Below are 15,153 nucleotides of genomic sequence, written 5' to 3'. Positions count from 1 at the left end.
CACTGAGGGGATGGTCTCACCTTGTTCTTCCATAATCCTCAAGAAAATTGAGTAAAGGGTTTGCCCACCTTGACTTTCAACTAGAAATGTAGGTTGGAGGTGGGAATTGCGGAAAGAGGGGAAAGGAGAGGAAGGTCACTGAGAATACCAGGCTCTGGGGAGGAAGCAGGGTTTATGAAGAGTGAGGAAATCAGAGATCTGAGGGTTGGGTCCAGGCTGGCTCATAACTCAGGGAGCAGGTGGATATGGGGAGAGAGTTGGCAGTGGATGGAGTAAGAAGGCTAAGGGAAGGAGGCAGTTGAACTAACTTCACTTTTGCAACATAGGATGCTTCTTTTGAATAAAGATGGTGGTGACTTGGATGCCAGGCTTATGAGAGTCAGACAGTATGATGCAGGTAGGGAGAAGCCCTGGGTCCTACCTGGCAGAGGGAACTGAGCTTTGGTGAATGGAAATCTCCTTCCAGTAAGAAAATGAGAGAAGTAGAAACCACCAACAGATTCCTCTTTCTCTCCCCACAGGTGTTCTATTTCAAGATGTCCTGGACTGACAACATCATCTATCGGGCTCCAGGACCCCGGCCTGTCTCTAAATATGTCTCCAACTCTGTGGAATCACCCTCCCTCTTGGACTGTCTCCCCCAGGAGCTCTCCAACCTGACCCACCTTCTATACTGGCCTCTGACTCCAGGAGATGGGGGGAACTTTTTGGCCTCCACCAGCCCCAAGACCTCCACCTACCACCTGAGGGGTCCTGTTCAGGACACCTATGCCCTGGGAGGCTACCTGGAGGTTGTCCTTGTGGCCAGGGACCACCAAGGCAGGCCCAAGACCCATGGTGGGGATCTGTTTCAGGCAAGATTGCTGGGTCCAGAATTGAGAGCAGGGGTCCCTGGGGATATCCAGGATCTGGAGAATGGCACATACCTATTGTCCTTCCCTCTGCTTTGGGCTGGGAGGGCCCAGGTGCAAGTGCGGCTGATCCACTCCAGTGAGGCTGTTGGGGTTCTGCGCAGAATCTGGAAAGAGAAGAGGGCCACCGTTAATTTTAAGGGGTATTTCCAGGGCAGTTCTGGTGTTAAAGAGACTGTGATTTGCAATGTTGACCCTCACTCAACTGGAGCCACAGGGCATACCTGCCAGTACAGGGATGTGGTTTCTGGTGAGCTCTGGTTCTGTGCTCAACCTCCTACTCTGCCCTGCAACTCTTTGGTTGCTCACTCAGGCGGGAGTTACCTGAAGGTGACCACACCACGTGATGACGCCCTGCTGGCAGGGTAAGAAACCCAGAATCTGGGATATGGATTCCAACCTTAAGACTCATCTTTCCTTCCCAAACTCACTCCTGTGATCCAGTGGCCCTCCACCACTTCCACCACTTGCACCCCTCAGCAATTATTTCTACTCAATTCCAACATGAGCTCCTTGGGCAACTACCAAGTGACAGACATTGCTAGACAGACATATAGTACATGGTCAGGCTGTATCTTCAGAGAGGATTTTGATTGATCTTAGATTTGAAGTTCTATGAGGACTTCTCTAGATAAGAGGCAAAGTATTAAATACAACACAACTTATCTCAGGGCAAAAGTAGCTGAAGTGCTTCATTTATTTATCTAGGCCCTTGCTTTTATTTCTGTTTCAACCCAAGAGTTCATTACTGCAGATATTTAGTAGATTTTTAAATTATTTTCAGCAAAATATGTTGTGAATACCTAGGTGTGCCATTCTTTTTCATGAGTTTGGGTGGCATCTTTGACATTGGTTTCTTCAATTTCTTATAGAGTTTATTTCCTTTTTTGTAGTTTCATGATTCAGAACACTTAACACCATCTATTTCAGTCTTCCTTTTATTGTGTAAAAATGATCAGGGATATGAATTTCCCTCTGAGTACAGCTTTAGCTGTATTCTCCAAAGTTTTACATATGGAGGCTTCATTTTTATTGTGTTTTACATATTTTATAATTTCTACAGTTGTTACCTCTTTAATTCATGAGTTATTTACAAATTACTTTTAAAGTTTTTGGGTAATTTGTAAATGATTTGTGAATTATTAACTTTTAAATTTTTTGAATTTTGAGAGTTTAGGGTTGAAATATCCCTAAAATTAAAAATACCCCCTAAAATTAAAAATCTACTAAATATCTGCACGTCTTTAATCACAGTGACTCTTGCTTTTTCTTTGGATGCCACATTTCACTGAAAGTAATTTACATTCTGTATTTTTCCAGAAAGAATTCTGACCCTATTTAATCTAACTTGTTAAGTTTTAAATTCTCAACTTTTATATCTTCACTAATATTTTGTGTCTGCTTAATCTAATAGCTTCAGACATAAATGTATTATATTGTGTTTGTAGATTTATAGGTTATGATCAGCTTCCTCTCTCTCGTTGTGATGTTAGAGATTGAACCCAGGGCCTCTTGCATGCTAGGCATGTGCTCTATCACTGAGCTATACCTCAGCCCCAATGATATGTCTTTATAACACAGCAGTTTTCACTTCATAAATTTCAAGGCAATGCTATTCTGGATATTTGTCTCTGGGTTTGTTTTATGTTATTGGTAAATTGATTTGGGATCAGGAAAATACTATTATGGTGTCACAAAGAAAAATATAGTTAAATTGGACTACATAGAAATCAAATACTTCTCCCTTACAAAAAGTAACTTAATTAAGTCAAACTAAAATCTGGGAGATGATATCTATAACACATTTAATTGATATAATAACATTAGTACTAGGAGTAAGTAAAGAAATATTACAATGCAATAAGAAATATTATATAGCCCAATAGAGCAATAAGGAAAAATATAAATAAGAAATCATGGAAGAAAGATTTGAATAGTGAATAAAAAATATATACTCATCCTCATAATCAATGAGGGAAATTTACAATGAAACCAAGATATAATATGTTTTTTTGGGGGGGTTCCTTTTAATTTTTTAAAATTTTGAGTCAAGTTCTTGCTAAGTTGCTTAGGGCCACATTAAGTTGCTGATGCTGATGTTGAACTTGCAATCTTCCTGCCCCAGCCTCTCAAGTTGCTGGGATTACAGGCATGCACCACCATACTTGACTCCCAAATATAATGTCTTTAATTTTTATATGGACAAAACCTTTTAATCTGGAAAAACAAAGAGTGATGAGGATGGGTAGTGGTAGAAAATCTCATATCCACTGGTAGGGGTGTTAATACCATTAGTTACACCATTACTAAATCTTGAAAACATAATGAGTAATGATATATACATATTATAGCTAAAGTTTTAAAACTTGCAAACAATTCCAATTAGTATTTTGAATTCATAAACATGTATCAACTGTATCAAATATGGATGAGAATATAAATACTGAATTCATAACAGTGACTTCATCTTTTTGAGGAACAGTGTGAAAGAGGGCAGGAGCATGGAGGGTGTGCTTGAGGAACCTGTAATGATTAATCTATTAATTTTTAACCATTGATTGTGAATAACTATAGACCCACAAGAAGTTGCAAAAAGAATACATTGAATCATCTGACCCTCTGGCCCAATTTCCCCCAATGGCAACATTTCATATATGAAGAACAAAATCAAAACAGAAAATAAGCTTTGTTACAATTCTGTTAACCAGACCACAAAATCATTCAGTTTCCATTGACTGGTCCATGTAGGGGTGTGTGTGTGTGTGTGTGTGTGTGTGTGTGTGTGTGTGTGTGTGTGTGTGTTTCTCTAAAAATTCACCTTACGTATAGATTGGTGTAACCACCATTACAATCAAGATTCAGAAATGTTCTCCACCAAAAGGAAACCCTTCTGCTATCCCTCTAGGCTCTCCCACTCCCCAGTGCCTGTTCTTATCACCTGGTAACTCTTTTCTGTTCTCTATCTCTACAGTTTTGTCATTTCTAGATGGTTCTATAAGTGGAATCAGACAGTAATGCAGTCATTTGAGATTTTTTTCCACAAACACAAAGTTCTCTAGACCCATCCATGCTGTTGCATCTATTGATAATTCATTCCTTTTTCTTGCCACTGTGTACGTTTGTTTAGCCATTTGCCCATTGAAGGACACTGGAGCGTTTCCAGATTTTAACTATCATAATAAAGCTTCTATGAATATTTATATACAGGTTCTTTTGTTTAAAAAAAGATTCTTTTGTCATATCTGTGGAACAAAATGCATGAGTGCAGTTTCTTGGTTGTGCAATTGGTAGATGTTTAGTTTTACAAGAAACTGCCAAACTATTTGCCAGAGTGGCTATACCATTTTATATTCCCACCAGCCATGTTTAAGAGACCCAGACTCTCTGTGTCCTCTCCTGCATTTAGCATTAGTATTTTAACATTTTAGTTATTGATCCATTTCTTTTTAAAGAAAGATTGGATTCATGTCTGGCAAAATGTTAATATCTAATAGATCTGTATGTTACGTACACAATAAAGACATTTTTTAATGATGCATAGAAGAGGGTAAAGGAGCCTGACGGAGTTATAGCTACAGAAGGAGGTAATAATGGGATGGGTGTGGTGGTGCTCAACTGTGATACCATTATCTTGGGAGGCTGAGGCTGGAAGATCCAAAGTTTAAAGCCATCCTCAGCAACTTAGTGAGGCACTGAGCAACTCAGCAAGACTCTGTCTCAAAACAAAAAATTAAAATTAAAATTAAAAAAAGGGCTGAGGATGTGGCTCAGTGGTTAAGCACCCCTGGGTTCAGTTCTTGGTACTAAAAAGAAAAGAAAACAACAACAACAACAAAATTAGATTTTTAACTAATGTCTTTTATTTCTTATTGGAGATCCCATTTAATTAACCATATTACATTCAGGCTTATCTTGGTTGTAACAGTCTTTCTGACTTTGTCTTTGATGACCTTGAGTTTTGGAGAAGTACTGATCAATTATCTTGTGGGATTCCCCTCTATGAAAATATATCTGATGTCTCTTGCTTATGATCAGACTGGGATTGTGTATTTTAGGAAGGAAGATTGTGGAAGTAAATTATATTTCCATCAGATGACATTACAGGTACACAGTTTGAATGTGGTTTGTGCCCATTGGTGTTAACCTTGTTTGCCTGGCCAAGGGGATTTTTGTTAGGTTTCTGCACTGTAAAGCAACCCCCCCACCACCTTTGAACTTTGGAAATCAGTAGGCACAACCCAACTCAAAGAGTGGAGAGGTATGACTCCAATGTCTGAGTGTTCATGTAAGAACAATGAAAAATTCTTCTGCTCCCTGTCCTTCCAGAATTTAGTGCCAGGAAGTGATTTTGTCCTTCCAGAATTTAGTGCCAGGAAGTGATTCCTGGAATTCTGTGTATTTCCATTTATAGAAAAAGAAAACTCTGTGATCTGACTTGGTTGTCTTTCCTCACCTTGACTATTAGTAAGCCAAGAGTCCAATGAGTAGATGAAATGCAGAAAGTCCCTCCCCGAGACTCCTGATAATGGTCCCAAATTATAAATGTGCTAATTATACTGGAATGTTCTCATTCTTTTTTTGAATTAGAGGGGAAATGACAAGTCAATCATTAAATCCCTTTAGCAACTCCAGATTTCACCAGGTGGCTTTCCCACAAAGCTCTCTCTCTCTCTCTCTGTTTCTCCAGCAAAGTGACTGACAAGCTGCTACCTCAGGGTGTTGCTCCAATTCTGATCAGACCAGCAACTACAGAAAACATCAGTCGGGGTGAGTGGGGCTGAGTCATGCTGGGAGTGGAGGGTGATGATGGACCTATATGGGTTTTGTTCCTTGACCGAGAGGCTAGCCTCTTCCTTCCAGGGTGGTAGAGTACAGGGGATAGCAGCACGAACTGTGACACCAGGCTTCTTGCATTCACATGCTATTCCTGCCAGTCACTGTTTTTCTGATTTCAAACCACTTCATTGAGGTGTGGATTGACATACTAAATGCTGTGTACAACCCAATGCGTTTAGCCATAAACACACCCCATGAAACCATCACCACAATCTGTGCCATGAACATACTCAACTTCTAGCAGTTATACTTTAAGATTGTGATGGGACTGATGAAGAGAAGATCAAGAGTAAATTAGACTTTAAAATCTTACTTTGTAACCGAGGACTTCAATTTTTGTTCTGCAGTTTTAGGAATATACAGAACACTGAGGATGTGTTTTCCATCTATTGTTCTATATAGATTAGTATAATGGGGCAGGGAATTGAGTGCCATTTCATGCCTTGATTATCTAGAGATGTTCTATAGTAAAGGAAAATATATGCTTTAATACCCTCCTGAAAATATGATATATTTTTTTAAATTTTATTTATTTATATATTTATTTGGTCTTGGGGATTGAACTCAGGGGCACTTAACCACTGAGCCACTTCCCCAGTCCTATTTTGTATTTTATTTAGAGACAGGGTCTCACTGAGTTACATAGTGCTTTGCTGTTGCTAAGTCTGGCTTTGCACTTGAGATCCTCCTCCCTTGGGATCTTCCTCCAGAGCTGCTGGGATTACAGGTGTGTGCCACCAAGCCAGACGTATTTTAATTAAATACTCTATACACGTTAAAAAATATATTCATTACCTTCCAAAATTTCCTCCTGCCACTTGTGTTTATTATTACTGTTATGGTGTATGTAACACTTGGCATAAGATTTTTCCCTCCCAGCAAATTTTCATTCTGCAATACAGTATTGTTCACTATACACTCGGGGTTGTAGAGTAGATCTCTTGGACTTATTCATCCTGTAAAACTGAAACTTTGTCTCTTTTCTCCATCATCTTCCTGCTTTCTCTTCACCTACGCCCATGGCAACCATCATTCTGCAGTCTGCCTCTTGAGTCTCATAGTTTAGATCCCTTGTGTCATTGAAGCCAGTGGTCTTTGACCTTCTTTGGCCTATTTCACTTAGCACAACATCTCTGGAGATCAACCACGTTTTCACAAATGGCAGGGTTTCATTCCTTTTCTTTTTGCTTTTTCATTTTCCTAGCTATACCAAGGAAAAATTGATAAATGAAATGCATCTTTTTAAAGCATACAATGTGATGATGTGGTATAGGTACATGTTAAGAAGCAATCACCCACAATTGAGTCAATTGGCCCATCCATTGTCTCTCATAGTTTACCTGGTTGTTTTATTTTTATTATTTTTTTTAGTGTGATAAGGACAACATAACACTTAATCTCTTAGCAAATTTCAAGGATATAATACAGATAATTATGAATTACTGTCACCATGCTATACATTAGAATGTATTGATCTTATAAATGCAAGTTTGTACGTTTTGAACCAAATCTTCCATTTTGCCCTTTCCCCAAGTCCCTGGCAACCTTCATTCTACTCTATTTTTAAAATTAATTTTTAGGTTCTACATAGGTAAGATCATATGGTATTTGTCTTTCTCTGCCTGGCTTCTTTGTTTTTGTGTGTGTCGGGGGACACAGGGAATTCAGCCAAGGGGCATTTTTCACTGAACTATATCCCCAACCCTTTTATTATTATTTTTTAAATTTTTGAAACAGGGTCTTACTAAACTACTTAGGGTCTTGCTAAATTGTAGAGGCTGGCCTCGATCTTGCAAGCCACCTATCTCATCCTCCCAAGTTGCTGGGTTTACAGGTGTGCACCACCAGGCCCAACTGTCTGGCTTATCTCCCTTAGTATAATGCCCTTCAAATTCATCCATGTTGTCCTAAAGAGCAGAATGTCCTTTCTTAAGAATGGATAATATTACTCTGTATATGTGTCCTGTTTTCTTTACCCATTGATCCATTGCTGGACACTCAGTTATTTCTGTGTCTTAGATATTGTGAATAATGCTCCAATGAATGTGAAACTGTGGATAATCTTTTTGAGATCCTGATTTCACTTCCTTTTAGTATATACCCAGGAGTGGTATTGTTGCATCACATAGGAGTTCTGTTCATTATTTTTCGAACTGCCAATCATTGATCTTGATCACATATTCCTTAACATTTCATGTCCTAGTGTCCCTGCTCTCACCAGATATAAGAATGGTATGTCATAGGTTTTGTCAAAGAGTAGTGAAAAAAATACATGTAAAGCACACAGAAGAGTACTTGACATCTTCTAGATGTTAATGTTGGTTCTTTTTGTTTTTTATTCTGTTCTGCTTTTCTCCTTCCTATAGTGCAATCCCCACAGACCAAGTGCCTCCCTGGCCTTCTGGCCCCAAAGCCCTCTGGCTTCTACCACCAAGATGTATGGCATTCCCTGTCCTGCTCTGGCCAGTCCTTCCCCACTGTTGACAGCATCCTGGGCTGTCTGGCTGGCCACATTGTGCACATGATGGGGGACTCCACGCTTCGGCAATGGTGGGAATATCTACGTGACACAGTGCCCTGTGAGTGACACATGGGGACTCATGAAGAAACAGGTGACCAGAGAGGGATTTGAAGGAAACTGCAGTGCTTGGTGGAGAGGTGGGCAGGATGCTGGGTGCTCCTGAAAGGCGAGTGAATGAGGAGGGCAGAGTTATCACTGGGCTGCCTTTCTGGTTTAGTTACCATGGAACTCAAATGAGAGCACCAACCTTTCAAATAACAGTGTGTGGTGATTCCAAGAGTCCTCATTTAATTTCTAAGTAAAATCCTCAGTGAGTCTCTCAAAGATTATTAAAGTGAGAAAAACACAAAGTTCACACATTTGCTAGGAAGAGTACTGGGGTTTGAACTCAGGGGCACTCAACCACTGAGCCACATTGCCAGTCCTATTTTGTATTTTATTGAGAGGCAGGGTCTCACTGAGTACCTTTGCACCTCACTTTTGCTGAGGCTGGCTTTGAACTTGAGAACCTCTTTCCTTAGCCTTACAATCCACTGGGAATTATAGGCATGGACCCCATCCAGCCCGGCCACAAAGTTCAAAATTTTATCTCACCCACCACCCTGCACCTCAATTTTTTTTTCTTGCTGTTGTTGGATTCTTTGCTGATCTTGCACAGTCATTTGGTAGAGATAGTAGTTCCCTTAGCACCTAAGGAGGCAGTCACTTCACTGAATGTGTCTTGTCCCCACCAAAATTAGAGGAACCAAATCCCAAACCTTCCATTTTTCTAAATAGTCAAGATTAATGGAAAACAGTATCACAAGACTTCTGAATACCTCCTGCCATTTTTGAAAACAAAAGCAAATACTCAGCATCTTTAGCAGTGATTTTGAGTGAAATTCTGTTCTGTTCCAAGCAACCAGTACCTACTTCAGATATATTATAAATCGCAGGGCCTAGATTCTAACTGAGTGGCAGAGCACTTTCCTAGTATGTGCAGGGCCTGAGGTTCTATTCCCAGCATCACACACACACACACACACACACACACACACACACACACACACACACATGTTTTGATTTACAGTCCTTCAGACGTCTGATAAATAGGAAGATATAATAGAAAAGCTAGCCAGAATGTCTGTCATACTGGGGCCACTGTTCAATACCCATGACCCTTATAAATTTGATCACAAAATTGTCATCAGGCTAATTGTAGCACTTGTTGACCATGGTTTTGAGGAAAGTCCACCTAATATTATAGCCAATCTCAGAAAGGAAGCTCGGACGCTTTCTTGGTATCCTGCAAAGTTTAGAAATTAGCCACATTGTCACTGTAGTCACCAAGTCCAATTTGAGGTTCCCTTTTATTTTAAACAGTGAATTGGACTGGGCACAGTGGCAAACACCTGTGATTCCAGGTACTAGGGAGGCTGAAGCAAGAGGATAATAAGTTCAAGGCCAGGATGGGCAATCTAGCAAGATCCTGTCTCAAAATAATTTAAAATTGAGAAGGGGCAGGGAATATAGCTCAGTGGTAGAGTACTTGCCCAGCTTGCGGGAAGCCCTGGGTTCAGTCCCCAGCACCACAGAAAACACAACAAAACAGCTAGTTGAGGTCTAACTGACAAACCATGAGTGGCAGATATTTAAATTTTGACATACATTCACACTCATGGAACAGCCTTCATAAATGAGATAATTAGCATATTCATCTTGCAGAAAAGTGTACTCAACTGATAAAACATTGGAAATCTGTCTTAGGGGTACACCTGTAATTCCAGAGATTAGGGGATTGAGGCAGGAGCACCACGAGATCCTAGGCAAATATGTGAGACCTTGTCTCCAAATATAATATAAAAAGGGCTGGAATTAGGCTGGGGTTGTGGCTCAGTGGCAGATAGCTTGCCTCGCACATGAGAGGCACTGGGTTTGATCCTCAGCACCACATAAAAATAGATAAACAAAGATATTGTGACCATGTATAACTAAGATTTGTGTGGAAATGCTAGATTCCCTTTATCCATATTGCATTCAAGGCAACAAAGCAAATTTTGAAAATGTTGATTGGGCACCTGAAATAGAAGCTCGCTAAGGATCAGATCTTAGACAAAATCTGAAGAGGTGGCAACGAATCCCCAGGGAAGGTCAATGGTAAAGAGAGTGCGGCTGTTTTGTGTTGGGGGACAGGCTGTGGCCTCTGCCCTGCAGACACCCTGAGACTGCCCTGGAGGGGCCCAGGCTGGGAAGGAAAGCAAGCCCCTCCCTGCTGCTGGATGACCCCCTGGCAGCCTTGCAAGACAGGCGAGGCCAGCAGGGTCTTGGAGGGCCAGCAGGGCCTTGGGGGGCCTGGAAGGAGAGCGCAGGAGAGCGTGGTCCCGCAATGGACACTGGAGCCGGAGGTCAGGGCCCTTCGGTGCTGGTTCATGCACGGGTCCAAGGGCCCTCACCCCATCCAGACAAGGCCCACGATGGCATTACCTGCTCTGGAAGGTGAGCGAAGCCCAGAGGACGCAGATGGGCTGGCCCTTGGCCCTCTGGTGGTGGTCTTCATTCAACCAAAGAGAGAAAAGACAGAGGAGCACAGGCACGTGACCAATAGGAGGTGGCCGCTGACCTTTGCAAAAGCTGTTTGTAGAAGACCTGGGTTTGCTTTGCATGTGTGAGGCACTGGGTTCAAGCCTCGGACCCCATGAAAACAAATAAACAAAATAAAGACATTGTGTCCACTTACAATTAAAAAACAAAATTTAAAAATCAAGTTTCTCCCCAACCTTTGAAAACCTTTGCTACATCTGGACATTCTAGTTGTAGAGGTTGCTGAACTATGAGGCAGAAAATAATGTCTTGAAATGCCCATTTGTTTTAAAAATATCAAACAAGAAGTGTCTTCTGGAGGTGACTGTCACACCTCTAGGAGCGACACTTGACCACATTTGTTCAGTAGGTTAGAGGACATGGAGAAGACTGTGACCTTGAGAAGAAGGTCCTGTGCCAGACTGGTTATGTGTAAAAGATATTTTTCCTATTATAACCATTGTTTTGTGTATGCCTTTTATTCCTCAATCTGTATATACAGTTGACAAAGCTAAGTACTTTTTGACTGGGCACCTGAAATAGAAGCTAGCCCTAGATGTTCTAAAGTGCTTGATGTATGTTAAAAGTAGAAGTGGCAAAATATAATGCATTTTATAAAATTCCTTTGTTAAAATTCTTATGAAATGTTTTGGGGGGCAATAGCCAAACCCCTGTTGGGTAATACACGTGGCATGCTGGTTCTCCAGAGCATCATGCCAGTGTGCTTAATGAGGCAAGAGTATCCTTATGTCTGTGCATTTTGTTTTACTTTGTACATACTGTGTACATACTGTATTTAAAGGGCAAATAAGTCCTAATCAATATCTAGTCTTTCTAGATGTTAAAGTGCTTGGCAGTGTGTGACAAAAGTAGAATTAGTGAACAAATGTTGTATGTTTCTATGTTAAAATTTTTAGGAAAGAATGTCATCGGATAAGGATTAGTGAAGGGTGCTCCTATTTTGAAGACATCTTCAAGGTAGAACTATTGTTTCGTATGTGTAGTTTATGCAACACTCTCCTATACATAGTGGACACGTTGAGTCCTTACCTGAAATATCTAGTCTGTCTAGGTATTTTAGAGGTCCCAATGTATGTGAAATGTAGAGTTAGTTAAATATCATTTTGTAAATATCTTTTTGCCAAAATTCATATGGAATATAGTCTTTTGGAAATGGAGCTGTTAAGCCACCTCTGTGAGCAGTATAGTACCGTCTGTCCTTGTTCAGTGATGTGGAGGAGGTGAGAGGGAAGCAAGTGCAAACGATAATATGTTAGTGTGTTTATACCTGGACATTTTCAGGCATCAGTTTCCTGTATGTATGGTGCATTTTGTTTTGCTGTGTATGTAGTGTATATAATGGGCAAATGAGTCCCAATTTTGCAACATTTAGTTTTAGATATTAAAGAGGTCTCCAGTGCATGAAGAAGTAGTAAAATTAGCATGTTTGTTACATTTTGTGTTTAAATTCATGGGAAAACTTGACTTCAGTAAATGACTGCTGGATATGATTTGTTCAACCATCTCTAAGTATTACATATGCATGTACTTGTCCACTGAACTGGGAGTAGACAGAAAAAAGGGAGGAGGGAAAGGGTCAGGAACGATATGGTCATACTAGAAGATACATCAAATTATAACCATTACTATGTGTGCAATTTATTTACACTGATGTGTGCGTAGTGGACACATTCTTATGTGGAAAATCTAATCCTTCTATATCTTTAATAGTGCTTGATATGTTTTAAAGTAGAAGTTAAAATAAAACTTTTTGTAAATAGCTTTTTAAAAAATATATATTTTTTAAGTTTTAGATGGACATGTTACCTTTATTTTGATTATTTATCTTTATGTGGTGCTGAGAATCAAACCCAGGGCCTCACGCTTGCTAGACAAGCACTCTTCCACTGAACTACAATCCCAGCCTGGTAAATAGCTTTTAAAAACTAGTAGGAAATACTGTGTTTGGAATTCTTAAACCACCTCTGAATGGTATCTTGTCAGTACTTGTTCACTGGGTTGAGGGAGGTGGGAGGGAAGAAGTTACAAAAGGTTTTTTGTTAGCTTGTACTTAAAAATCCCAGTTTACCACTGCCCTATAACGTGCATTTCATTTAACTTTGCTGTACTGAATATATTATATATGTACTGAATAAAGGAGTCCTAGCTTAATAATATCTAGTCTCTGGATATGCAGAGGTTGCCAATGTGTCACAAAAGTAGAGTTAGTAAGCTAACACATTTTGTATACTTTGTGTTAAAATTCATAGAAAGCAAGTCCTCTGAAAAGAACTTTAGGAAGTGAAATTGTAACATTACATCTGAGTGACACTTGTGCCTCTGTCACTTGTGACATAGGAGAGAAGAAATGAAAGAAAGAAAGATTCTAGGCCAGCATGATCTTATTTAGATGCTTTTAGATATAAATATTGCTACCTGTGTATCATTTATTCAACAACACTACTGTGTACATTGTGAATAAATATAAGTCCTCATTTGAAACATCTGGTTTTTCTAGATGTTTAGAAGTGCACAAAGTATGTTAAAAGCAGAGATAGTAAATAAAACATATTATAGATTAAAAGAAAAAGAAAAGTAGATTCTAGGGATAGAATTTGGGGAATTCTTTTATTTATAAAGTGCAGGGAAAATAAGAAGCCAATAATTAGGGACAAGGATTGACCAGAAAGGTAGAAACAAGGGGACAGTATATTATTACAGAAGGAAAAAGGGAAGAACATTTCTGGAAGAGGTTAGCCAGCAGAGGAAAGTCAAATGCCATAGAGAGTGTTGGTACTGTTAGGGAGAGCTTTTGGAATTGAGGAACAGAATACTTGTGTCTGATAAAGCAAGCAGGCGGCAGCTAGAAGTTTTATTTGTAAAATAATATGGTGCACGGTTATATGTTAACTTATGGAAACTTCTCTCTCATCCTCCCAACAGCCCTGAAACCAGTGGATCTACATTCCACATATCAGGTGGGGCCCCTGATGGCCGTGGAGACAACTCGGGGCATAGTGCTGCACTGGCGAGCCCACAGCTGGCCCCTGCGCTCCCAACGCACACCAGTGGCCTCTCTACACTCTGTGGCCAAGGAGCTGGAGGGCCTGGCTGGGGGCCCCCACACCGTGGTGGTGCTGGGCCTGGGAGCCCACTTCACCACCTTCCCTCCATCCATCTTTGCCAGACGACTGGCAGGGATTCGGGCAGCTGTGATGGCCCTGCTGGAGCGGGAACCCAGTACCCTTGTGGTCATCAAACTGGCCAACACTGGCTATAAGTCTGTGTATGGCAGTGACTGGTTCACTCTGCAAGTGAACCGGCTCCTGAGAGCTGCCTTTGCTGGGCTCCGTGTGGCCTTTGTGGATGCTTGGGAAATGACCTCCAGTCTGGCCCTGCCCGACAACATCCACCCAAGGAAGCTCATTGTGAGCAATGAAGTGAACTTGCTCCTCTCCTTCATCTGTCCCACCTGAGAGCTACTGAGGGTCCTGGCAGTGTGCTGATGGAGAGCCTGCAGCTCAGCCACAGGAAGTGTGAGAAGCAGTGAAGGGACCCAGAATGAGGAACGATTCAGAGGAGATTAGTTACCCCAAGAATGGCCACATGCATTAAAAACTGCTGACATTTTGGTGACTGTCCCCTCGTACAGTTCTCTGTGCAATGCACAAATAAATACGCATTACATGAATGAGATGATATTTCACATGCTCTCTTTTCAGTTCCCTTTTTTGGAAATTTTTATTGATTTAATTGTACATTATGCAGTTTTGTAAGGGGTAATACAGAGATCCCTTATATCCTGTACTTAGTTTCTACCAATGTAACCATCTTGTCAAATGGGGTATATTATTGGGATATTAACATTAATATCAACATTCTTATTTAGATTTTCTCAGTATTATTGTCCTCAATTGTGTGTGTGTGTCTTGTTTTTTTTTTTTTGTTTGTTTGTTTTTTTGCAGTGCTGGGGATTGACTTCAGGGCCTTGTGCATGCTGGGCAAGTGCTCCACCACTGAAGCTATATCTCTAGCTCCTATTGCATTCATTTGTATGTATTTATTTTATGCAACGTTATCACATACACTGGTTTCTGGTTAATTCTTTAACATTTGTTTTGTAGCCTTACAAAGGAAAGATGACAGAGCCCAGGGTTTGTCCAAAATGGCAATCAGGAGAGTCTCCAAAAAACTGGGGTCTCAAAGGACTTTATCCTTAGACTGATGTGATTCAACAAGAAATCCCCAGGACCAAAGAGCACAAAGAAGAGAATCATTACAAAATTTGGTAAGTGGAAGGGTAGGGGAAGTGCCCACTAAGAACTG

The 15,153-nt window shown here is 40.5% G+C and overlaps 1 protein-coding gene across 1 annotated transcript; it reads left to right on the top strand.

The window, feature by feature from the left end:
- Nucleotides 1–491: 491 nt before the first annotated feature.
- LOC101971918 (NXPE family member 3) lies at nt 492–14,715 on the top strand. Its single transcript, XM_078023787.1, has 4 exons — nt 492–1,276; nt 5,599–5,678; nt 8,114–8,326; nt 13,771–14,715. The coding sequence occupies exons 1-4, from the start codon at nt 537–539 to the stop codon at nt 14,301–14,303; spliced, it is 1,566 nt and encodes a 521-aa protein (XP_077879913.1). The 5' UTR covers nt 492–536; the 3' UTR covers nt 14,304–14,715.
- The last annotated feature ends 438 nt before the right edge of the window (nt 14,716–15,153 follow it).

This window comes from Ictidomys tridecemlineatus, chromosome 10 (genome assembly GCF_052094955.1).
Source record: "Ictidomys tridecemlineatus isolate mIctTri1 chromosome 10, mIctTri1.hap1, whole genome shotgun sequence".
In the NCBI taxonomy this organism is placed as follows: Eukaryota; Metazoa; Chordata; class Mammalia; order Rodentia; family Sciuridae; genus Ictidomys; species Ictidomys tridecemlineatus.
Note: the sequence above shows the minus strand (reverse complement) of the source record. Positions and strands in the feature narration are given on the sequence as shown.

Excerpts from the sequence above, each read along its gene's own strand:
- LOC101971918 (XM_078023787.1), top strand. The coding sequence starts at position 537 with ATGTCCTGGACTGACAACATCATCTATCGGGCTCCAGGACCCCGGCCT. Across the intron at positions 5,679-8,113 it reads TACAGAAAACATCAGTCGGG|TGCAATCCCCACAGACCAAG; the intron begins GTGAGTGGGGCT and ends TCCTTCCTATAG. Across the intron at positions 8,327-13,770 it reads TCTACGTGACACAGTGCCCT|CCCTGAAACCAGTGGATCTA; the intron begins GTGAGTGACACA and ends TCCTCCCAACAG.